General features: G+C 42.0%; 1 protein-coding gene across 2 annotated transcripts in view; it reads right to left on the bottom strand.

Moving 5' to 3' along the window:
* LSS (lanosterol synthase) overlaps window positions 1–19,991 on the bottom strand; it is a 119,103-nt gene that overhangs the window by 16,383 nt on the left and 82,729 nt on the right. For both annotated transcript variants that reach the window (XM_082260376.1, XM_082260375.1), the window contains exons 11-18: window positions 17,035–17,062; window positions 12,343–12,399; window positions 11,848–11,919; window positions 10,481–10,531; window positions 6,730–6,879; window positions 4,951–5,047; window positions 2,457–2,562; window positions 357–422 (exon numbers count right to left, since the gene is read on the bottom strand). In XM_082260376.1, the coding sequence (XP_082116502.1) occupies window positions 357–422; window positions 2,457–2,562; window positions 4,951–5,047; window positions 6,730–6,879; window positions 10,481–10,531; window positions 11,848–11,919; window positions 12,343–12,399; window positions 17,035–17,062 (627 nt within the window). The remainder of the gene's footprint in view (window positions 1–356; window positions 423–2,456; window positions 2,563–4,950; window positions 5,048–6,729; window positions 6,880–10,480; window positions 10,532–11,847; window positions 11,920–12,342; window positions 12,400–17,034; window positions 17,063–19,991) is intronic.

Raw genomic sequence — 19,991 nt, 5'->3', positions numbered from 1 at the left:
CATACAGATGTCACATTAACCTTTTTTATTGAATAATTTCTGTGGAAGAGACAGAAGAGATGTTATGAATATTACATGTTTCACAGAGGACAACATTTGTCCATGCATTGACATATCTTGCCCTACAGCAGCCCTGAATGAAAAAGACCCCTTGAAAAAAATGGAAATATGACGTCCATGCATGATGGAAATCTGCTTCCTCTATTATTTTCCCTATTCACTATGTTTTTCTCAAGTTGCTTCCTATTTCAGCACAGCACAGGAAGCAAATTTAGGGGTAATGAGGATGGACACTAATTATTTAGATTCTTTAATTTGTTCCTTGATCAATAAAATATATTTATATGAATACACACCCTTCCCAGGAGCCATCTTCTCTCTGAACTGAGCGACAATAATCCAGCCCACGTTGAAGAGTATCGCTGAAAAAAAAAATGACGATCAAACAAGGTTTTACAGCACATATATGGCGATATGTTACACATGAACACCAACTGTACTGAACAAGCAAGACATACAGGTATGGAGGATGTCACTACTTTTCGATCAATATATGACCAGGGAGCTGAGGCCTCCTCTAATTACCATGGAAAATATCAGAAGCATGTAACATACCTTGCATCATACAGAATGAAGCAGTCTACAGTATGTCATGTCCAGACTAGTGTACTAATGAGTCAGTCTGGAGTATTCCATTTACAGCATAGTGTAGAAAAGTGGAAAGGTCTGAAGTATATCATTAAAAGCAAAATGTAAAGAGTGGGGTTGTGTTATATCCATAAACCGCTGAAATTAAAGCTTTCTATAGGCTAAGAGGCTGTCTTTTACTTTTGTATAATGTATCATTGTGCAGCTGTATTTACATCTTACAAAAATATTTTTTCTTTTTATTCTTTTTACATTTTTTTTCCTAGTATGTTTTTGTTTTTTTGTGTGTTGTATCCTGTTAACAAATGTATGTCTACAAAAAAAAAATTTCAATAAAAATGAATTGAAAAAAATACAGAGCAGGGCAGTCCAAGTATGTCATGTACAACAGAGCCCAAAGTGGCACAGATTAGAGTACATCAAGCACAACATAATGTTCATGATGATTTTTTTTTTTGGTACAATGTAGCATTTAGCACACCCAAAATGTGTTCACGATTGGAAGTATCATTGTGAACATAAAGCTGACTGTCTATCTGTATTACTGTATACACCAAACTAAACTATGTGATATGAGAGTGGAGAGTAGGGATATTTTTTGTTTTCAATGGTTTTTATTGAAATTTTCATGAAAGAAAAAAAAAAGGACATCAAAGGTACAGAAAGAAATACCGTTAACATAGGCATAACAGTCACAATTGTCCTACAGCAATTTCGAAATAATAAAATAGAAAATAGACACTCGCAGCGTAGGCAGTCGCTATGCACCGCAGTCTGGGGAGAGTGAGAAATCCATAAGCAGTTCAACAGGTAACAGAGCAATACCAAACAAGAACAAGTATTGGGAATACGAGCATCATAGTACTGCGAGTAATAGGGGCTAAAAATGTGGAAAGTAATAAAAAGGAAAAAAAAAACCCCACCAACATCAGCCCCCCATTCAGCCCACTGCTGTATCCCAGCTCCAGTGCTACTTATGTAATCACACGTAGGTTTCGGATGAGAGAAAATTCAAGTGGGCTAACGGTACATATCCATAAGGTCAAAGAGATAGGAACAAAGTGGAATAGCAAGAGAGAAGAAAGAGAAAAAGTAGTAGGAAGAGAATTAGTAGGACCCCGCCCCGCCCCCCACGTCCCCGAAATCCCGATGCCCCAGGCTCCATTAGCTGCTACCAGTGAGACAGCGGAGCCACGGCTCCCATACTTTGTCAAACTGTTTCATTTTATCATTCAGCATGGCCGACATACGTTCATTGAGCATTATCCAGGTAAGTTTATGTCGGAGCTGAGTAGGGCTATTTTTCAATCACTTTCTGGGTTTCCCCTTCGATATATTTTAACTATGAGACTGTTATCACAGCTTACATGCAAGAAAACAATGACAGCTTTAATTGTATTATGATAGCGAAGGTTTTTTCCTCTTGATTTAGATTTAGACTTATGAATACAAGTGACATGCTGAGAAGGAAGAGTATCCACTTGATGTACTAACAAGGTACCAAAAAATATTTGTAATTTACATAAAACGTTGTAATTAAGGACTGAGGAAAACAACTGAAAATACTGGGGTTGATTTACTAAAACTGGAGAGTGCAAAATCGGCAGCAACTCTGCATAGAAAGCAATCAGCTTCCAGTTTTTTTGTGTCAAAGCTTAATTGAACAAGCTGAAGTTAGAAGCTGATTGGCTACTTTGCACAGCTGCACCTGATTTTGCACTCTCTAGGTTTAGTAAATCAACCCCAAAGGCTATCTGAATTGAGCCGTTTGTATTTCAGCCCCTCTCCATGGGTATGTGATTGCTTACCTGATTTCTTGTGTTCGGTAGTCAGGATCCCAGTCTTGATAATGCTTCAAGGATTGCATCACAGCAGATGTGCATTCTACATACGTGTAATCAATCATGATGTTCCCTGAAATAGATATATTTTCTTTATAACGAGGCTATTTGCAAATGTATACAGTGATTAGGACAACATAATCAAAGTGAGGATTTGTTCAAACTAGATATTTGAAAAAATAATGTATTAATGCTTGTTAAAGAAAATGTGAGGTTCCCAGGGGAGTTGTGAGATCATCCCACTTTGGGATGTACGCTCTCTGCTGTCAGAGACACGTTTTTGCACACTACGGTCTCCCCGCTCCCCTCGCCTATGGTTCCTGTGGTGGGCAACCCGGATTTCCCTCCCGGGCTGGATGGCGGTGGGTTCCGTGGCTTGACTGCCGCGGGCCGTGTCCATCTTGTGGACTTTTTGGGAAGTAACGGTGGCCTCTCCGTGGGGGCATTATCGGGAACCGTGGACCCTCCACTAGACTTTTGGAATGGTCTCCAGCTTTAGCATTTCCTCCGGGGGACCCTCCGCCTCCCCAGTATCTCCCGTCCTCTGACTGCCCTGGAGCGGATCTGCCACAGTCGGGAACCGGCGCGACACACCCTTTTTGTCGCTTATGCGGCACTGAACAATCCCCCTGCTGATTTTTCCCCTTCTTTTCTTGCCCACTGGGAATCTGACCTCCGTACCACTTTCACAAAATCCCAAAGAGACAAGATCCTTCTCTTTGCGCATAAATCCTCTATCGCCACTAAGATCCAGGAAACGTGATACAAGGTTCTCACACATTGGTATAGGGTGCCGTCTTTCTTACACCGGTGTTTCCTTCTGGTATCGGATAAATACTGGCGCTGCAATGATGCCACGGGGACGATGTTAAATATTTTTTGGGAATGCCCGCATGCTTACTGTACCTCACCCGACGGCAAGTTAAGAAATACAAGTCCTCTCTGCTTACTCAGCTTTTAAATGCTGCCAAAGCCTGCATACCCCTCTGTTGGCGGTCACCTGATACACCCCAGAGGTCTCTGTGGTTTTCCAAGGTTAAGGAGCTTCGGGACATGGAAGACTTGTCGGCTACCTTGTACAATCAAGAACAAGCTTTTCGGGACAAATGGAGACCATGGGACTACTTCACATGTACAGACGCTTACCTGCGGGAGCTCTCTGTCTCCGACTAGGGCTCTGGGGGCGCGTGGGGGGGGGGGGGTACGGGCCTGGGAACCCCGGTACCACCGGCCTCTTCAGCTTCCTTCCTGTTCCCTTCCTTCCCCCTTTCTTCTCTCTTTTACCTTTTTTCTTTTAGCCCCGCGTTTCCTGCTCCTTTTCTCTTTCTCTCCCATCTGTACCTACTCGCACTTTCTCCCCGAGACTGGGGTCTTTTATAGCCTTTATCCCTGCTACCTGTTTATTCCCTGACTGACTCCATGGTTTGGAGTTACAGTTTTCTGCTCCTGCTCTGTACAGGAGCCCGTCCGTCGGTACTACCCTGGTACCCGACACCTATAAGTTTGTTATATATTGAGGTTGTTTCCTTGTTATCAAATATGCCATTTTTTGTAACATTTGGCATGTCTGTTCTCTTGCACAACCAGGGGGGGGGGGGGCTGATCCCACCTTTCTGTTCCAGTGGACTATTTTCTTTTTACAGCTATGGTAACCTTGGTGAAGCACTGTTTATGATGCTGTTGTCAGACTGTACTGTTTCATCTTTACCTGATGTGCCTTCACTCTGTTTGTATTGCAACCTCTTACTAAATAAAGGAATTAAAAAAAAATTAAATGTGTGGTGTATTTCTAGCACACACATATTTTGATTTATTAGTACAGTATTTAAAGTAGAATTTCAAGAAAAGTTTTTTTTCCCCATACCACTGGGCTGTGGGTTAACTACTCGTTTTGACCAGGGGTGCACGGGAAGGCTATACTTACTTACTTCATCGTCCGCCAGAAAACAGTTCTCCCCCTGCATGTGTGTGTGTGTGTGGGGGGGGGGGGGGTACAGTAGCGGCAGGGACTGGTCTTGCACTTGGAGGATCAGCGGGTTAGGAAATATATCTCTGCTCTCCTCACCTCTAAACACAAATCAGCAGTTAACCCATACTTTGTGGGCACAGCCCCACTACACGGGGGAAAAAAATTCACGGAATACTTCTTTAAATTTGCTCTTCCATATTTTTGTTATTCATTTAAGTATTGATATTTACATATCTCCAGCTAGAGGGAGCTCTGAATTTTACTGTAAGCTCTAACGAGCAGGGCCCTCTAATTCCTCCTGTATTTAATTGTATTGTAACTGTATTGTCTTCCCTCATATTGTAAAGCGCTGCGCAAACTGTTGGCGCTATATAAATCCTGTATAATAATAATAATACTGAATTTCCCTGTGTTTTGTCAGGGAGGTCAACAAGATATGTAAAAAACACATTTGTGGGGTGCAGAATATTAATATTTAGATCAGCTACTTACCAAACACTTCAGAGGGATTTAGCATTTCAAGCAGGAGGCCACCACGTTTTGTTTCGTACGTAGAAAATCCTCCATCAGAATTTCTCATGCCAAGAAGCTGTAAAATCATTAGATCATCTGTAAATGTTACTAGTTTACTTAGGAGGAAGGTATATAAGTCCAGTGGCCTGTTCATATTGGTCACAGCTTAAACTCACAGTGCTTCAGCAGATGCCCAGCATGTGTTTACTGCTAGTTTGCGCAGACAACTGATACACCATACACTTCCCATAATGGGCCATACACACTATACAATTTTCTTAAGATTTTTTCCCTTAGATTTACCAAAACCATATAATATGAGGTCATATCTAAACACTTTCAATTTGTATGCAATCAGTCAGGCCCTTGCACTGCATAGTTGAAGGTAAATCTAAAGGAAATCTGACAACAAAAGTTGTATAGTGTGTATCCAGCTTAAAGGCCCGTACACACCATAAGAAAATCTGAAGGGAAAATTCGTCCGACGACCAATCTGCCGATTTTCAGATTGTTAGTATGGTGCTTTCGACAGCCAACTCCGACTTTTCGGCTGACAAAATCCTGATGTGTAGGCTATAAAATTTTTGTCGTAAAATACAACGTCCGATTTTCGTCTCATTAGTACAGTTTTCGTCTGAAAAAAATCTTAAGAGCAAGACTAGGCATGCTCAGAGACGAAAGAACACATACAAAGCAATCCAACACATGACATCACTTCTGAAGTAGAATTCTGTTGTACGGGAAAATTCGTATGAAAATAAACTCTTCACTTTCCACATCAGTCTAGCGTGCCACAAAAAACGGACGACAGATCGTTCGATAATCTTATCGTGTGTACGAGGCTTAAGTCTTACGTTTATCAGAGGTCTTTTAATTGTAAAAATAAGTTCACTGCAGCAGAAACAGCCAGGCAGCTAGCACTTTCAGGAGATCAGTAACAGTAAGGCTCGGTTCACACTGCTGTGACCCCAATGACATGCGACTTGCTTACGATTTCCTTGTAACTTGCTGGTGACTTTTGTGTTTTAACATTGCAATCTATGGCACTCAAATCACACCAAAGTTGCAGAAAAGTAGTGTAGGAACCTTTTTGTTGCTGCATTGATTAAAATAAAAGTGTTTTGTGTTTTCATGCAATTTTATCAGCCACATGTCGCACGATATGTTCAGCAGTGTAGACCGGGGCTAAAGCCTCGTATACACGTACCGATCGTCGGCTGAACAATCGGCCGTCTTTTGTCCAGGGCTGTCGTGTCTGTTGAAAACTGCAAAAGACTGCATACGAATTTTGTCGGCCAACAACAGCCGACTGCAGAAGTGATGTCATGTGATGGTTAACTTTCCTTGTCTTTTTTCTTTTCTGAGCATGCCCAGTCTTGCTAATCGGCTGTCTGTCGGCCGAAATCTGTACTGACTGGCGAACAATCGGCCGTTCTGGTGTTGGCCAACAAAAATTTTAAATGCCTGCACGACAGATTCTGTTTGGCTGAAAATGCGCTGTTGGATGTCGGAAGCATCATACTAATAAGCCTACAATCGGCCGATCGGTCGTCGGCCGAATATTTACGGCTGACAATCGGTACGTGTGTACGAGGCTTTACCCACAACATTCTCTTAGCATTCTCTGTGTCCTTTAACACAAAAAAAATGGCTATTTTCCTAGTGATTCCTTCCGAGTGATTCCATCAAGTTGTTTATGTCTGGATGTGGGCTTACAATTGAAAATGTTTTGACATTTCTCATCTAAAAGCGTCTTACCACATCTACAGCCTGTCGTAATCTTTCCCTTGGAATGTGATCAGATAGAAAGGAGCAGTTTTCCTGGAGCAGCATGACAGATTTTAGACCTTCAGCTGTACAATCTGCCACAATCCAGCCGCAATCACGAGTGCTGAATGAAAACCCTCCCTGTCATACAGAAAACAGAGGGACATAGAGTTAATGCTGTATAGAACAATGCACACCATTCTAGCTGCTATTAAGCTGCTGCAATATTTAACTTAACAGATCTGCTCTCGCCCTATTACTTTTTGGAGTGAAAACATGACCTGAAATGCTGTGGTGCATTGGGCACCATTCTGTGTGAGGCATTCACTGCTAAATATTACTTTTTTACATTTTTATTAAAACTATTTCTAAAATACACAATAGGCAGACTTCTGGCAGCTCCCATTGATAGCTGGACTATCCAACAAAGACATGTTAAAGAGTTACTCCACTTTTGTTGAGAAAAAAATCCTTCCCCGCTGGGTGATCTATTTTAACAAACTTTGTAGCAGATTCCTACCTTTTGTTATTCTGAAGAAATAGCGGTTTGTTTGTCTGTGTCCATTTGCATATTGAATCTTTATAGGAGTGATTTTATAATTATCCTGCACCTGCAGGGCTCTAATGAGTGAAGTGGCGGGGTCTGCATCCCTTCAGATATAATTTCCCTTTGGGAGTATCTCACCAAAAATGACATTTTTGTTGCAGAGGATGCTCAAAATCTGATTTGTATCTTAGTGCAGACTTTTGGGAAAATCAGTTAGCCAATCACACAAGCAGGAAATGACATTTCTGGGGAGGGGGGGGGGTTCTGTAGACCATCTGTGTACAAAACACCTCCATGTAGTCATATTGCATTGCTTTTCACAGAAAATTACAGTGCTGCAGATTGAAAAGGAAAGGTACATTTTAATACCTTCAATTACAAAATGACTTAAGTCGCAATTGTATGCGCTATATATTTTTTTATTTGCTAATTTATTTTCCCATGAAAGTGGGGGTATCCTTTAACATAATTTCAGTATGACATTTACATTTTTAAATGCTTGGTCTTTCATAGTTTTCCTATAGTGATTTCATAATTATAGGTTAGTCACTAGAGGAAGCTCCGAACGTTTCTGCAATCAATCAAACTTCACTTTTAGTGGCAATAGTGGTAAGGAAAGTATAATAATTCAATTCAATGTCTGTGACACTCCTCATGAATTCCTCTCCACCGATTCTCTCTGGGAAAGAGTTTGTCATCCATTATGAGAAAAAATCTGACTTGTGCTCTTCCTCCAAAGAATAAGAGGTCAGTATACTTGGCTTTCCCCAACAGCAGCAAACATAGAAATAATATTAAAATATTTAAAATTTTAGAGATTTGGGGAATTATGTACATATTTCTGAATAGCATTAGTAGATACTGTATGTTTTTATACAGCTAATGTTTATGTTGGGCTTAATGGTAATTTAAAGTTTAACTAAAGGAATTTTTTTTTTTCTTTTTGGATAGAGAAGAAAGGGATTAGAACACGTCACGCTTTTATTTCTGTCTGTGCTCCAGCTATGGAGATTCACCCTCTCCATTCATTCTATTTACCATTATCACCAAAAGTGAAAGTATAAGAAAATCCCTAATTTTGGGTTGCCCCAGAACAGGAGTAGAGGGGAAATCTTCTAATAGGATCACTAGTTCCAGTGTCCCTGGGGGCAACCAGGAATTTCAATCAGTTTGGAGAGATTTTCTCACACTTGTTTTGTATATGGGACAGGAAATGAAGGGTTATAACTAGGGATAGACTGATTATCGGCAAGGCCGATATATCGGTGGCCGATATGCACTTTCCCTGATATATTGGTATCAGCCCCGGGAACTGGCCGATGTTGCCGATATTTTTGTGACGTCATTCTGCCTTCTTAGGCCTCCTCCCTCGTCTTGGACAGCCTCGTCTGGAGTCGGGACTAGTCTCGCGGGAGTGTATCACAGCCATACACCCACCCACAGCAGCCTGGTGCCAGCCAGCCACCCACATCCACAGGCCTTGTACCAGCGAGCCAGCCACAGGCACTGTACCAGCGAGCCAGCCAGCCACCCACAGGCTCTATACCAGCCAGCCACCCACCCACAGGCCCTGTACCAGCCAGCCACAGGCACTGTACTAGCCAGCGAGCAACCCACTGCCCCTGTGCTAGCCACCCACCCACCACAGGGTGCCAGCCAGCCGAACAGACAGGGTGCCAGACAGCCAGCCACCCACAGGCCCTGTATCAGCCAGCCACAGGCACTGTACCAGCAAGCCACCCACAGACCCTGTGCCAGCCACCCACCCACCACAGGGTGCCAGCCAGCCACCCACCACAATGTGCCAGACAGCCAGCCACCCACCACAGGGTGCTAGCCAGCCACACACCACAGGGTGTCAGCCAGCCATCCACCACAGGGTGCCAGCAAGCCAGCCACACACCACAGGGAGCCAGCCAGGCTCCCACCACAGGGAGCCAACCAGCCACCCACCATAGGGTGCAAGCCAGCCAGCCACCCACCACAGGGTGCCAACAAGCCAGCCATTAAGCATTAAACAAACATTAACATGTTCAGTACCAGATTTGTGCCAAAAATTTTCTTTATTTTTCAAAACTTTAAATGTACAAAATATCGGCCCATATCGGCCGATACCGATACGTTGTAAACAAAATATCGGTATCGGCCCTGAAAAAACCATATCGGTCTATCCCTAGTTATAAGCCTCACTTATGCTATCCAAAATGAAAAAAAAAGTCTTGCATTAAGTTCTACTTCAATAGTATTCTACTGGTGGAAGGACACAAAGTCAATGAATTGAAGTGATACTCTCACAAAAAAACAGCATTCACAGAGGAAAGCATAGGAATAATGCAATGCAAAGAGCAATTATTGTGCATGAAAGGGACTAACCCAAAGTGAACTATTAGATTTCATATTTAGTCAAATAGTCAGAATAATTAAATTGGCTCTTGTGGGTTTTCTAAAAGTAATATTTTTTTTTAAAAAGCCATTAGGTTCTCTCTTGCTGCCATACGATTCCCCCCTTTTCTCCTGACCATACTGTAATAATTAACAGGTGTCCCTAGATAGAATAATATACAGAACCCTCTGTTGCCTCGGTTTCACTGGTTTATCAGGGAGCAAATCACAGATTTAGTAAGCTATTGATAGCCTTAAAGTGGTTCCAAAGCCTAAACATTTTTTACTTTAATGCATTGTCTGCATTAGGGTAACAAATGTTTCTTTACCTGCATCGCCCCCCTGCCCCCCTCCCCCCCCCATATACTTACAAATCCTCACTCGACCCAGCGCTGAGCCCATCTGTAGCAGCTCTCCCCGATGTCAAAGGCTTTGCTGAGGCAGTGGGAGCCATTGGCTTCTGCTGCTGACAGTCAAATCTGTGCAAAGGAAGTGGGGGTGAGGCCGAGCTGCACCGTGTGGGTCTATGGACGTAGGCAGCGTAGCTTGGGATCGAGCCCGCAGGTGTGCCACCATAGGAAGCATCTTCATATGGTGTCACACTAAGAAGAGGAGGGGCCAGGAGCACCAGCAGGGGACCCCAGAAGAAGAGGATCGGAGCTGCTCATGTTTGTTAATTTAAAAATAAAAAAACCTAGAAGTTACAATGACTTTAATACAATGGATGTTATGGCAGAATTGAGGGGAGCAAAGCTTGGCCGAAGATAATTTTACAATGTCGTTTATAGCTATAGACCCCACAGTACACATCACCTTGTTCATTTGTCTGTAGTACTTCTTATACTCTGGAGGATTATCTCGTATCTGCAACATAAAAGCATACACAAATTACAAATGACAATGTACAAAACTTTATACATTGTTGTTATATTGCTTCTATTTTGTGGGTTAATTAAAGAAAAACCTTAGTCCAAGCGAAAAACATTTCTGTACATTCTAAAAACAAAGTTGATATCTAAAGCCTATTCAAAAATATTAAAATAAAATAAATATATATATATATATATATATATATATATATATATATATACACACACACACACACACAGTATATTGCAGGTTACTAGTCCTTAGATGAGATGTATGAATTTGCTTTTCCTTTATTTTTACCTTTTGATTATAAGAATAACATGCTCCCTGTCCGTCATGTCTACACTTATTTCTCCATTGTATCTATGAAGGGAGACATGATTTTCACACAAGTTGGACTTCAAACATGTGTCCCTTTGTTCATCTTCATGACATGTTGGATTAATGGGATTCGTTTATTATACAATAAAGATAAGGTTCTTAGGGTCCTTTTTTTTTTTTATAAGGGTCCTTTTACACGAGCTTTCTGCCCGGTGGACTCCGCTTTGTTCAGCGGGGATCAATCAGCCGATCCCCGCTGAGCAGGTGGATGACAGGTCTGTCTCCGCTTATTTTGCAGAAACGGACCTGTCAGATCCCAACTCTTCCGCTATGGGAGATTGGATGAAAACGGACCGCCTGTCTGTTTTCATCCGATCCTATCCGAGCTGATCCTCCAAACGGATGGAAAATAGGGTTTCCATTCGTCTGGATTTCACAGACAGGATCGGATCAGATAGCAGCGGGTGTCAGCGGACATGTCACCGCTGACAAGCGCTGCTTCATAGTGGTGCATGGAGCATCTGATCCGGTCCTGAAAAACTGACAGGCAGACCTGATTGGAAAGCCCGTATGAAAAGGGGCCTTTTTATCTTACAGAAATTGCATTGCTGGCAAGATCAACAAGAATTTTCTGTACTTACTGAAAATGTTTGTAGCACAAAAATTGAAAACGAATACAGCTACTACATCTAAACTTGGGTGATATATAACCTACAAAAATGCAAGACAAGTGTGTTTATTTGCATCAACACAAACATCTGAGGGTGACCATTTTCATTTTTGAGGCTAGTTATGCATTAACCTACTTTTAGGGTACTTAAAAATATTACAAAAATTAAGTGGGTATATGCGTGTCACAGTCATCAAGTACATATCTTCAAAAACATACATAAGTAATTGGTATGTTTGTATCTCTTTCATCTACACTGTGCATCCAAATTCCATCATCTTTTGTTACGGAGTTCCCCCTAGTGAGCACTGTACTGTACCTGTGAAATGCGCAGAAATTCATGTGCTTTCTCTAACACTTTCTGAAACTGCTTCTTTTTGTGAGCGCCAGCCTGCAAGTTTAAAGAAAAAATACCATGAGTACACACACACACATATATAACATTTCTGTCATGTTTGTATAGCTGTTTGTGACCCCATTACAGAAATTTCTTCTTACTGTCTCCATGAAAATGCCCCATTTGTCTCCCCAGTGGAAACACAAACAACAATAAAACCAACTTTTCAATGGCATAGAAAAGGGGGAAAAGCATTATCAATTTCCTATTCCTACCTATGTCTCTACTATGGAAATGTATAATCATTTCCTGTACCAGTGAACCCCTGTATGTCATGGCATGACAAGGCAGCAAGTGGTGCCAAATCTTCCCAAAGGGGACGCAAGGCAATAAAACTTTGACAGTGATTCTGTCCCTTACCAACTCTCTTCAAAACAAAATAACTTGATAAGGCAAGAATTACAACAGCTTTTATACCTCCAGGTATGCCTGTATGACAAAGGCCGTGTCCCACAGCTGAGAGCCATTTGTTCCCTGTAAAAAAAAAAAATGCATAAAGGTAAGAGACTAAAACCATGATGTTTTATGATACCTTTACATGCTGACTTACTAGTCATACATGTGCATGCAGGAATCAGTGGACCCCTTATCAATTCATTACAGAACTGCCCATGTTAAAGCTGAAGTCTGGACAGATATGAAAAAAAAAAAACAATTAAAGGAGTTGTACAGGCAGAAGGGTTTTTATCTTAATGCATTCTATGCATTAAGATAAAAAGCCTTCTGTGTGTAGCAGCCCCTCTAATACTTACCTGAGCCCATCTCTATCCAGCGTTGTCCACGGGTCCCTCGGCCATCCGGGACTCTCCCTCCTGACTGGCTGAGACACAGCAGAAGCACCATTAACTCCCGCTGCTGTCAGTCAAAGTCAGTTAGCCAATCAGGAGAGAGAGGTGGTGGGGCCGAACCTCAGCCCCATGTCTGAATGGACACACAGAGCTGCAGTTCAGCTCGGGTGTCTCCATAGCAAGCTGCTTGTTGTCGGGGCACTCGATAGGAGGGAGGGGCCAGGAGCAGCGAAGAGGGACCCAAGAAGAGGAGGATCCAGGCTGCTCTGTGCAAAACTAACTGCACAGAGCAAGTAAGTATAACATGTTTGTTTAAAAAGAAAAAAAGGAGCCTTTACAATCACTTTAAATCCACCTTTACTTAGAATTAGCATTTGTCTTGACATCAACCACTTAAAATTCTCTGCACACCAGCATTCACAGTGGCAAAAGGAGGGTAAATACTACCAGCCAATCCGGATCAATTATATTGTGTGCTCTGAGTGCTTCTGCTTCTTCACTGTCCAATCACAAGTTGGGTTGGGGTGAGTCCTTGACCAGGCTGCATTACTTGGCTACTTTATTAGGGTAAATATGAATTTACAAGGTTCAGTAATCCGAAAAAACTAGAGATGCACAGATACCAATACCAAGCATTTGAGTGAGTATCAGTACTCCCTCAAATTCTGCCGATACCGAAACGGATACTTTGCGGTGTGATTTGCATAAATACAAAATGAATGGGCGCAAATTGCACTGCAAACAATCACGTGCAATTTGAACAGGAATGTGGTGCAATTCCTGTCAGAATCGCATGCAATTTTCTCCACCGCTCCTGTGTTTGTGTGTGTAGTCAGTTTAAATTTTTTTAGAACTCACAGTAAATTTCTGGTAGTAAGTCAGGACCGCTGGAGGAGATGTAGAGGCGGTCCACCCCCAAGCTGACATCACTTCCACCCTATACCCACGGGGTCCCGGAAGTTCTCCTCCAGCCTTGTGAGCACCTCACCTCCTCCAACACACACATACACACACACACACAGTGCGATTCAGACAGGAATCGCACTGCATTCCTGTTCCAATCACATGCGATTCTTTGTAGTGCAATTTGCGCCATTATTTTTGTATTGAAGCAAATCTCACCGCAAAGTATCGGTACTCATACTCGCTGATAAAAAAACGGTATAGGTGCAACCCTACTATCAACCAATCTTTAATTTGTCTAACTACAAAAATGTAATGGGAATGGTTATCATGGCCTGCTACATTCTTCTCACTGCACTGCTAAAAAGCCCATGTCTGAAGGAAATAGTTTGTAGAATCATTAGGATTCCCTGAAGAAGTCACGTGACCATGACGGCACCCATTAGGGCGGAGCCGGGTGACCTGATTGACAATCGAAACTAGAAATTATGCGGGTGCCCAACCCTGCTGTCAGTTTGTGCGGCCAGTATTTTTTTTACTATATTGTAAGTGCATTTTTGTTCTTAATAAAGTGTTTTTTAAGAAATACTACACTATGAAGGGTCCCTAGGCCTTTTGAGTTTGGTTGCAGTGCGAGGGCGGCATGAGGTCGAACTCTTAAACACCTTTATACTTTTGATGATCTATGGGCCACCAACCTTGAGCATAGAAGGAGGTGTACCATCAATATCACCAACAGGGTGGGAGCCGGATTGATCCCCCAAAAGGGAAGGCCATTGTGACCTGTTTCTGTACAGGACCACATCTGGAGGTAAACGCGCAGGCACAGCAGTGGTGGGAATCACTGAGCACAGTGTGAAGGATTGATTAATTTTTACTTTGTGAATTGCACATTGGTGGATTGTGAATAAGACTGTGAACTTTACAGTGAGGAAAATACGTCCCCTGTTGACTTTGTACATTTACCCACTGACAAAGAAATGTCTATAATTTTAATGGTGGGTTTATTTTAACAGTGAGAGACAGAATACCAAAAAAAAACCCAGAAAAACGCATTTCAAAAAAGTTATAAATGAATTAGCATTTTAATGAGTGAAATAAGTATTTGACCCTTTCTCAAAACAAGACTTAGTACTTGGTGGCAAAAACCTTGTTGGCAATCACAGAGGCCAGACATTTCTTGTAGCTGGCCACCAGGTTTGCACACATCTCAGGAGGGATTTTGTCCCACTTCTCTTTGCAGATCCTCTCCAAGTCGTTAAGGTTTCGACTTTTGAGGCTGATGTTTGGTAACTCGAACCTTCAGCTCCCTCCACATAATTTCTATGGGATTAAGGTCTGGAGACTGGCTAGGAAAATCCAGGACCTTAATGTGCTTCCTAAACCACTCCTTTGTTGCCTTGGCCGTGTGTTTCGGGTCATTATCATGCTGGAATACCCATCCATGATGATTTTCAGTGCCCTGGCTGAGGAAAGGTGGTTCTCACCCAAGATTTGATGGTATATGGTCCTGTCCATTGTCCCTTTGATGCAGTGAAGTTGTCCTGTCCCCTTAGCAGAAAAACACCCCCAAAGCATAATGTTTCCACCTCCATGTTTGAGGGATGGTGTTCTTCGGGTCAAAGGCAGCATTCCTCCTCCTCCAAACATGGCGAGTTGAGTTGATGCCAAAGATCTTGATTTTGGTCTTATCTGACCTCAACACTTTCACCCAGTTCTCCTCTGAATCATTCTAATGTTCATTAGCAAACTTCAGACGGGCCTGTGCATGTGTTACCAATTGTTTTCTTGGTGACTATGGTCCCAGCTGCCTTAAGATCATTATCATGATTCTCCTGTGTAGGTCTGGGCTGATTCCTCACCGTTCTCATGATCATTGAAACTCAAGGAGGTGAGATTTTGCATGGAGCCCCAGACCAAGGGAGATTGACAGTTATTTTGTGTTTCTTCCATTTGCGAATAATCACACCAAGCTGGTTTGCGATGGTCTTGTAGCCCATTCAAGCCTTGTGTAGGTCTACAATCTTGTCCCTGATATCCTTGGACAGCTGTTTGCTCTTGGCCATGGTGGAGAGATTGGAATCTGATTGATTGATTGCTTCTGTGGACAGGTGTCTTTTATACAGGTAACAAGCTGAGATTAGGATCACACCCTTTAATAGAGTGCTCCTAATCTCAGCTTGTTACCTGTATAAAAGACACCTGGGAGCCAGAAATCTTGCTGACTGAAAGGGGATCAAACACTTATTTCACTTATTAAAATGCAAATCAATTTATAACTTTTTTGAAATGCGTTTTTCTGGATTTATTTTGTTGTTATTCTGTCTCTCACTGTTAAAATAAACCTACCTTACAAATCATCATCATCATCAATTTTTATGCCTTTTTTATGCCATTTAGTATCACTTACGTCGATCGATTTATACCATTATTTATATTTACTCTTTTATATCAGTCACTGATTGGCTTCTTGGGTTGTTTTCAACCTAAATCTAGGTACATGGACACACACCTCGCCACCAGCAGTCCTGCTCTCCCTGTGACACCTGTGCCCACCTGAGCCCCCCCCCCCCCCACGGCTCCCGGGTCAGACCTTCCAGCAGACCACCGTTTCCAGTGCTTCCATGCTAAGACTGATCTAGTAAGTATGGAGCCTTCATGTTTGCTCCGTCCTTTATTTGACACTCCATATGTGCAATTCATGATGTACACCTACTCCTGAGGAAGCAAATTATATTTCGCGAAACGCGCAGAGTATAAAGGGTGCTATATTTTATCATGTCTTTTGTAACATGCTTGTATGTGCTAACAATGTATGTTGATGCTGTTACTTGTATACTCTATTTTATAGTGTACACATTGTACATGTATTTTACTATTGATCAGTCCAACATGGTTTTACTGAATGTGATTATTATCCATATGGTTGTTTAATAAAACATTTGAACTATTGGTATAACACTGCACCATGTTATTTTTGAGTGCGTAGCCTCATCTAAAGTCCCCCGGGCAAATGCATTTCCTGTTTGTATGAAATTTGGGATGGAGGCTACCACTCTGATGCGAGATCCAAATCACACCTTCCTTGTATACCTTAAAATTATAGACTGATCATTTCTTTTTCATTGGCCAAACGTACAAAATCAGCAGGTGATCAAATACTTTTTTCCCTCACTGTATATGAAGAAAGGTAAGAGAGACTTTAAACACATGTAATTTGTGTATTTTGTAATATCCACTATTTTTTATTGGCGATGGACATTATTATAAGTTGTGCAGCATTTATAATTTTTTTTGTTAGAAGTATAATCTGATTACTAGCTACCGGTACAAAATAAACATTTCAGAAACTTAACATTCAAAGTGCCCTATGCAAAAATAACAAATAGAGTTCACAAGCATACAAAACAGTGTTTACCTGCATTTTCATCCCATCCAGGCCCAACCTGTAATAAAGAAATACTGTAAGAAGAGCAGTAAATCATGCAAAAAAAATTGAGAAAAAAACGACACCGATCTCGTTAGTGATAGACAACATAATAGGGTGCAGTTACCAGACAGGTTTATTTTATAATCGAGACATTTGTAATAACAGAAGGTAAACTTGCAGTGTTGTTAGAAATGTTAACCACCCCAATATCTCAGTACATCTATATGGCCTCAAATTGAGGCAGTTATAAAGGGATCATGGTTGCAGCTACAGCCATGATCCTAGTGCCATTTTGTTCTCTTTTACGTAAAAGTGAACTAAGGGTCTTTACAGCTACTTGATCACTTTTACAGGCGACAGAAGAAGATCACCCCCCCCCCCCCCCCCCTGCTGCCTTTCCTAGACTCTCTCATCCCACGAGGAGCCCGGGACTGAACCTTCCGCTTCAGGTGCACAAGACAGAGTAAGAGGAACTTCTGTTGTTCCTCCCACTCTGTAACGCCAGAAACCAGAAGCAACAAGGATTTTGTCATTTCTGGTTTGGGTTTGTTTATTTACAAGCTGTTACCAGCATGTAAAGCAACCAATCAATCCAATCTCGGTTTGATAGGCTGCTTTGGAGGTCAGAGGAGAGATATAGGGTCTCACAGATCCCAGATCTCTCTATAAAGTGGACCTGAGACGGTCCATGCTATCACAAAGGATGTTGTTCATCCCTTGTGATATCAATAAAGTTGCTAAAAAAAAAAATCTGTGCAACTCTACTGGTAACCTGTAAAGGATTTAAAGCTTTGCAAATGGATATTTTAATGTACCATAGCTTGTCGCCATCCCACTGGTGTGTGCAATTTTAAATAGTGACATGTTTGATATCTATTTACTTAGAGTAACCTCATATTTTACCAACAATTGGGTACTATTTTGTGGTGTTGTTCATTAAAATTCAATAAAGTTTTTTTTCCCTGAAAACTTGCATTTAATTATCCTCTGCGGAAATATCTTATGACATAAAAAATTAATTGCAACACCCACAATTTTATTTTTCAGGGCTTTTGCTTAAAAAAAAAAAAAAATATATATATATATATATATACACAGTCAGGTCCATAAATATTGGGACATCTACACAAATCTAATCTTTTTGGCTCTATACACCACCACAATGGATTTGAAATGAAACAAACAAAATGTGCTTTAACTACAGATTTTCAGCTTTAATTTGAGGGTATTTACATCCTAATCAGGTGAAAGGTGTAGGAATTACAACAGTTTCTATATGTGCCTCCCACTTTTTAAGGGACCAAAAGTAATGGGACAATTGGCTGCTCAGCTGTTCCAAGGCCAGGTGTGTGTTATTCCCTCTTATCCTATTTACAAGGAGCAGATAAAAGGTCCAGAGTTAATTTCAAGTGTGCTTTTTGCATTTGGAATCTGTTGCTGTCAACTCTCAAAATGAGATCCAAAGAGCTGTCACTATCAGTGAAGCAAGCCATCATTAGGCTGAAAAAACATAACAAATCCATCAGAGAGATAGCAAAAACATTAGGTGTGGCCAAATCAACTGTTTGGAACATCCTTAAAAAGAAAGAACGCACCGGTGAGCTCAGCAACACCAAAAGACCCGGAAGACCATGGAAAACAACTGTAGTGGATGGCCGAATAATTATTTTCCTGGTGAAGAAAACACCCTTCACAGCAGTTGGCCAGATCAAGAACACTCTCCAGGAGGTAGGTGTATGTGTGTCAAAGTCAACAATCAAGAGAAGACTTCACCAGAGTGAATAAAGAGGGTTCAGCACAGGATGTAAACCATTGGTGAGCCTCAAAAACAGGAAGGCCAGCTTAGAGTTTGCCAAACATCATCTAAAAAAGCCTTCACAGTTCGGGAACAACATCCTATGGACAGATGAGACCAAAATCAACTTGTACCAGAGTGATGGGAAGAGAAGAGTATGGAGAAGGAAATGAACTGCTCATGATCCAAAGCATACCACCTCATCAGTGAAGCATGGTGCTTTGCTGTATTTTGGCCTAAGCCGACAGGGCGGCACTTTGAGGGGGGCGGCAAAAAAGCCGCCGTCCCCGCATAAAAAAAAAAAAATTATCCGCTCTGTGAGGCTCGCCTGCTTGTCTGTAGTGCTCCTGTCACTTTGGGTGCTGAGTCCCGCCGCATTGTCTGCTCCCCTGGTCCTTGCCTGCCTCCCGCCGCCTCCTCCCACACACACAGACTATTGTCTCCAGCTTTCAGTGAAGGGGCGTCAGGGCTGGTACAAGGGGTGGGCGGGAGGGAGGGCGCAGCGGAGGTGAATTGCTGATAATGTGAGCACCATCTGCAAGGCTTTTGTGTGCTTTAGAGTGCTTGAGTTTAGTGTCAGCATCTTCTGTCTGCTTCTGTCCCTGACCGTCAACCTGCCCACCACCCGCATTGCTTTACAATTCTTAGTTCTGTGTCCAGGATGAGTCCCGGCGTTTTCTGCATCTTCTGTCCCCGCCCACCTCCTATCAGACCTGTAGTTAATGGTCTAGGGAAGTGCTATATGTGGTGGGCGGGCCAGTGGGCGGGGATAGAGGCCAGCAGAAGATGAAGAAAATGTCGGGACTCATGGCAGAGCTAAGGATACTAAAGCAATGCAGGTGGAGGACACTCAGATGGGGACAGAAGCAGACAGAAGATGCCCAGATTAAACCCAAGAACTCCGATGAATTACAGGTACAATGCAGGGATGTTCTGCTCTTTTCAGCTGAGCACTGTGCATATGATTAATATATAGGGGAGTACTCAGCAGAAGTATTTTATAAAGTGACTTTGTGCTATAAAGTGAAATATGTTGGAGGCACCTTGCTGTATGTATTTTCCTTTTAGGTGACTATTATGTCATGTTCACACTAATGCATTTGCTGTGACTCACATTTGCACAGGCACAGCAGCAGATTCATTTAAATGG

The sequence above is a fragment of the Pelophylax lessonae genome, assembly GCF_965119305.1.
Source record: "Pelophylax lessonae genome assembly, chromosome: 6".
NCBI classification, from domain to species: Eukaryota; Metazoa; Chordata; class Amphibia; order Anura; family Ranidae; genus Pelophylax; species Pelophylax lessonae.
Note: the sequence above shows the minus strand (reverse complement) of the source record. Positions and strands in the feature narration are given on the sequence as shown.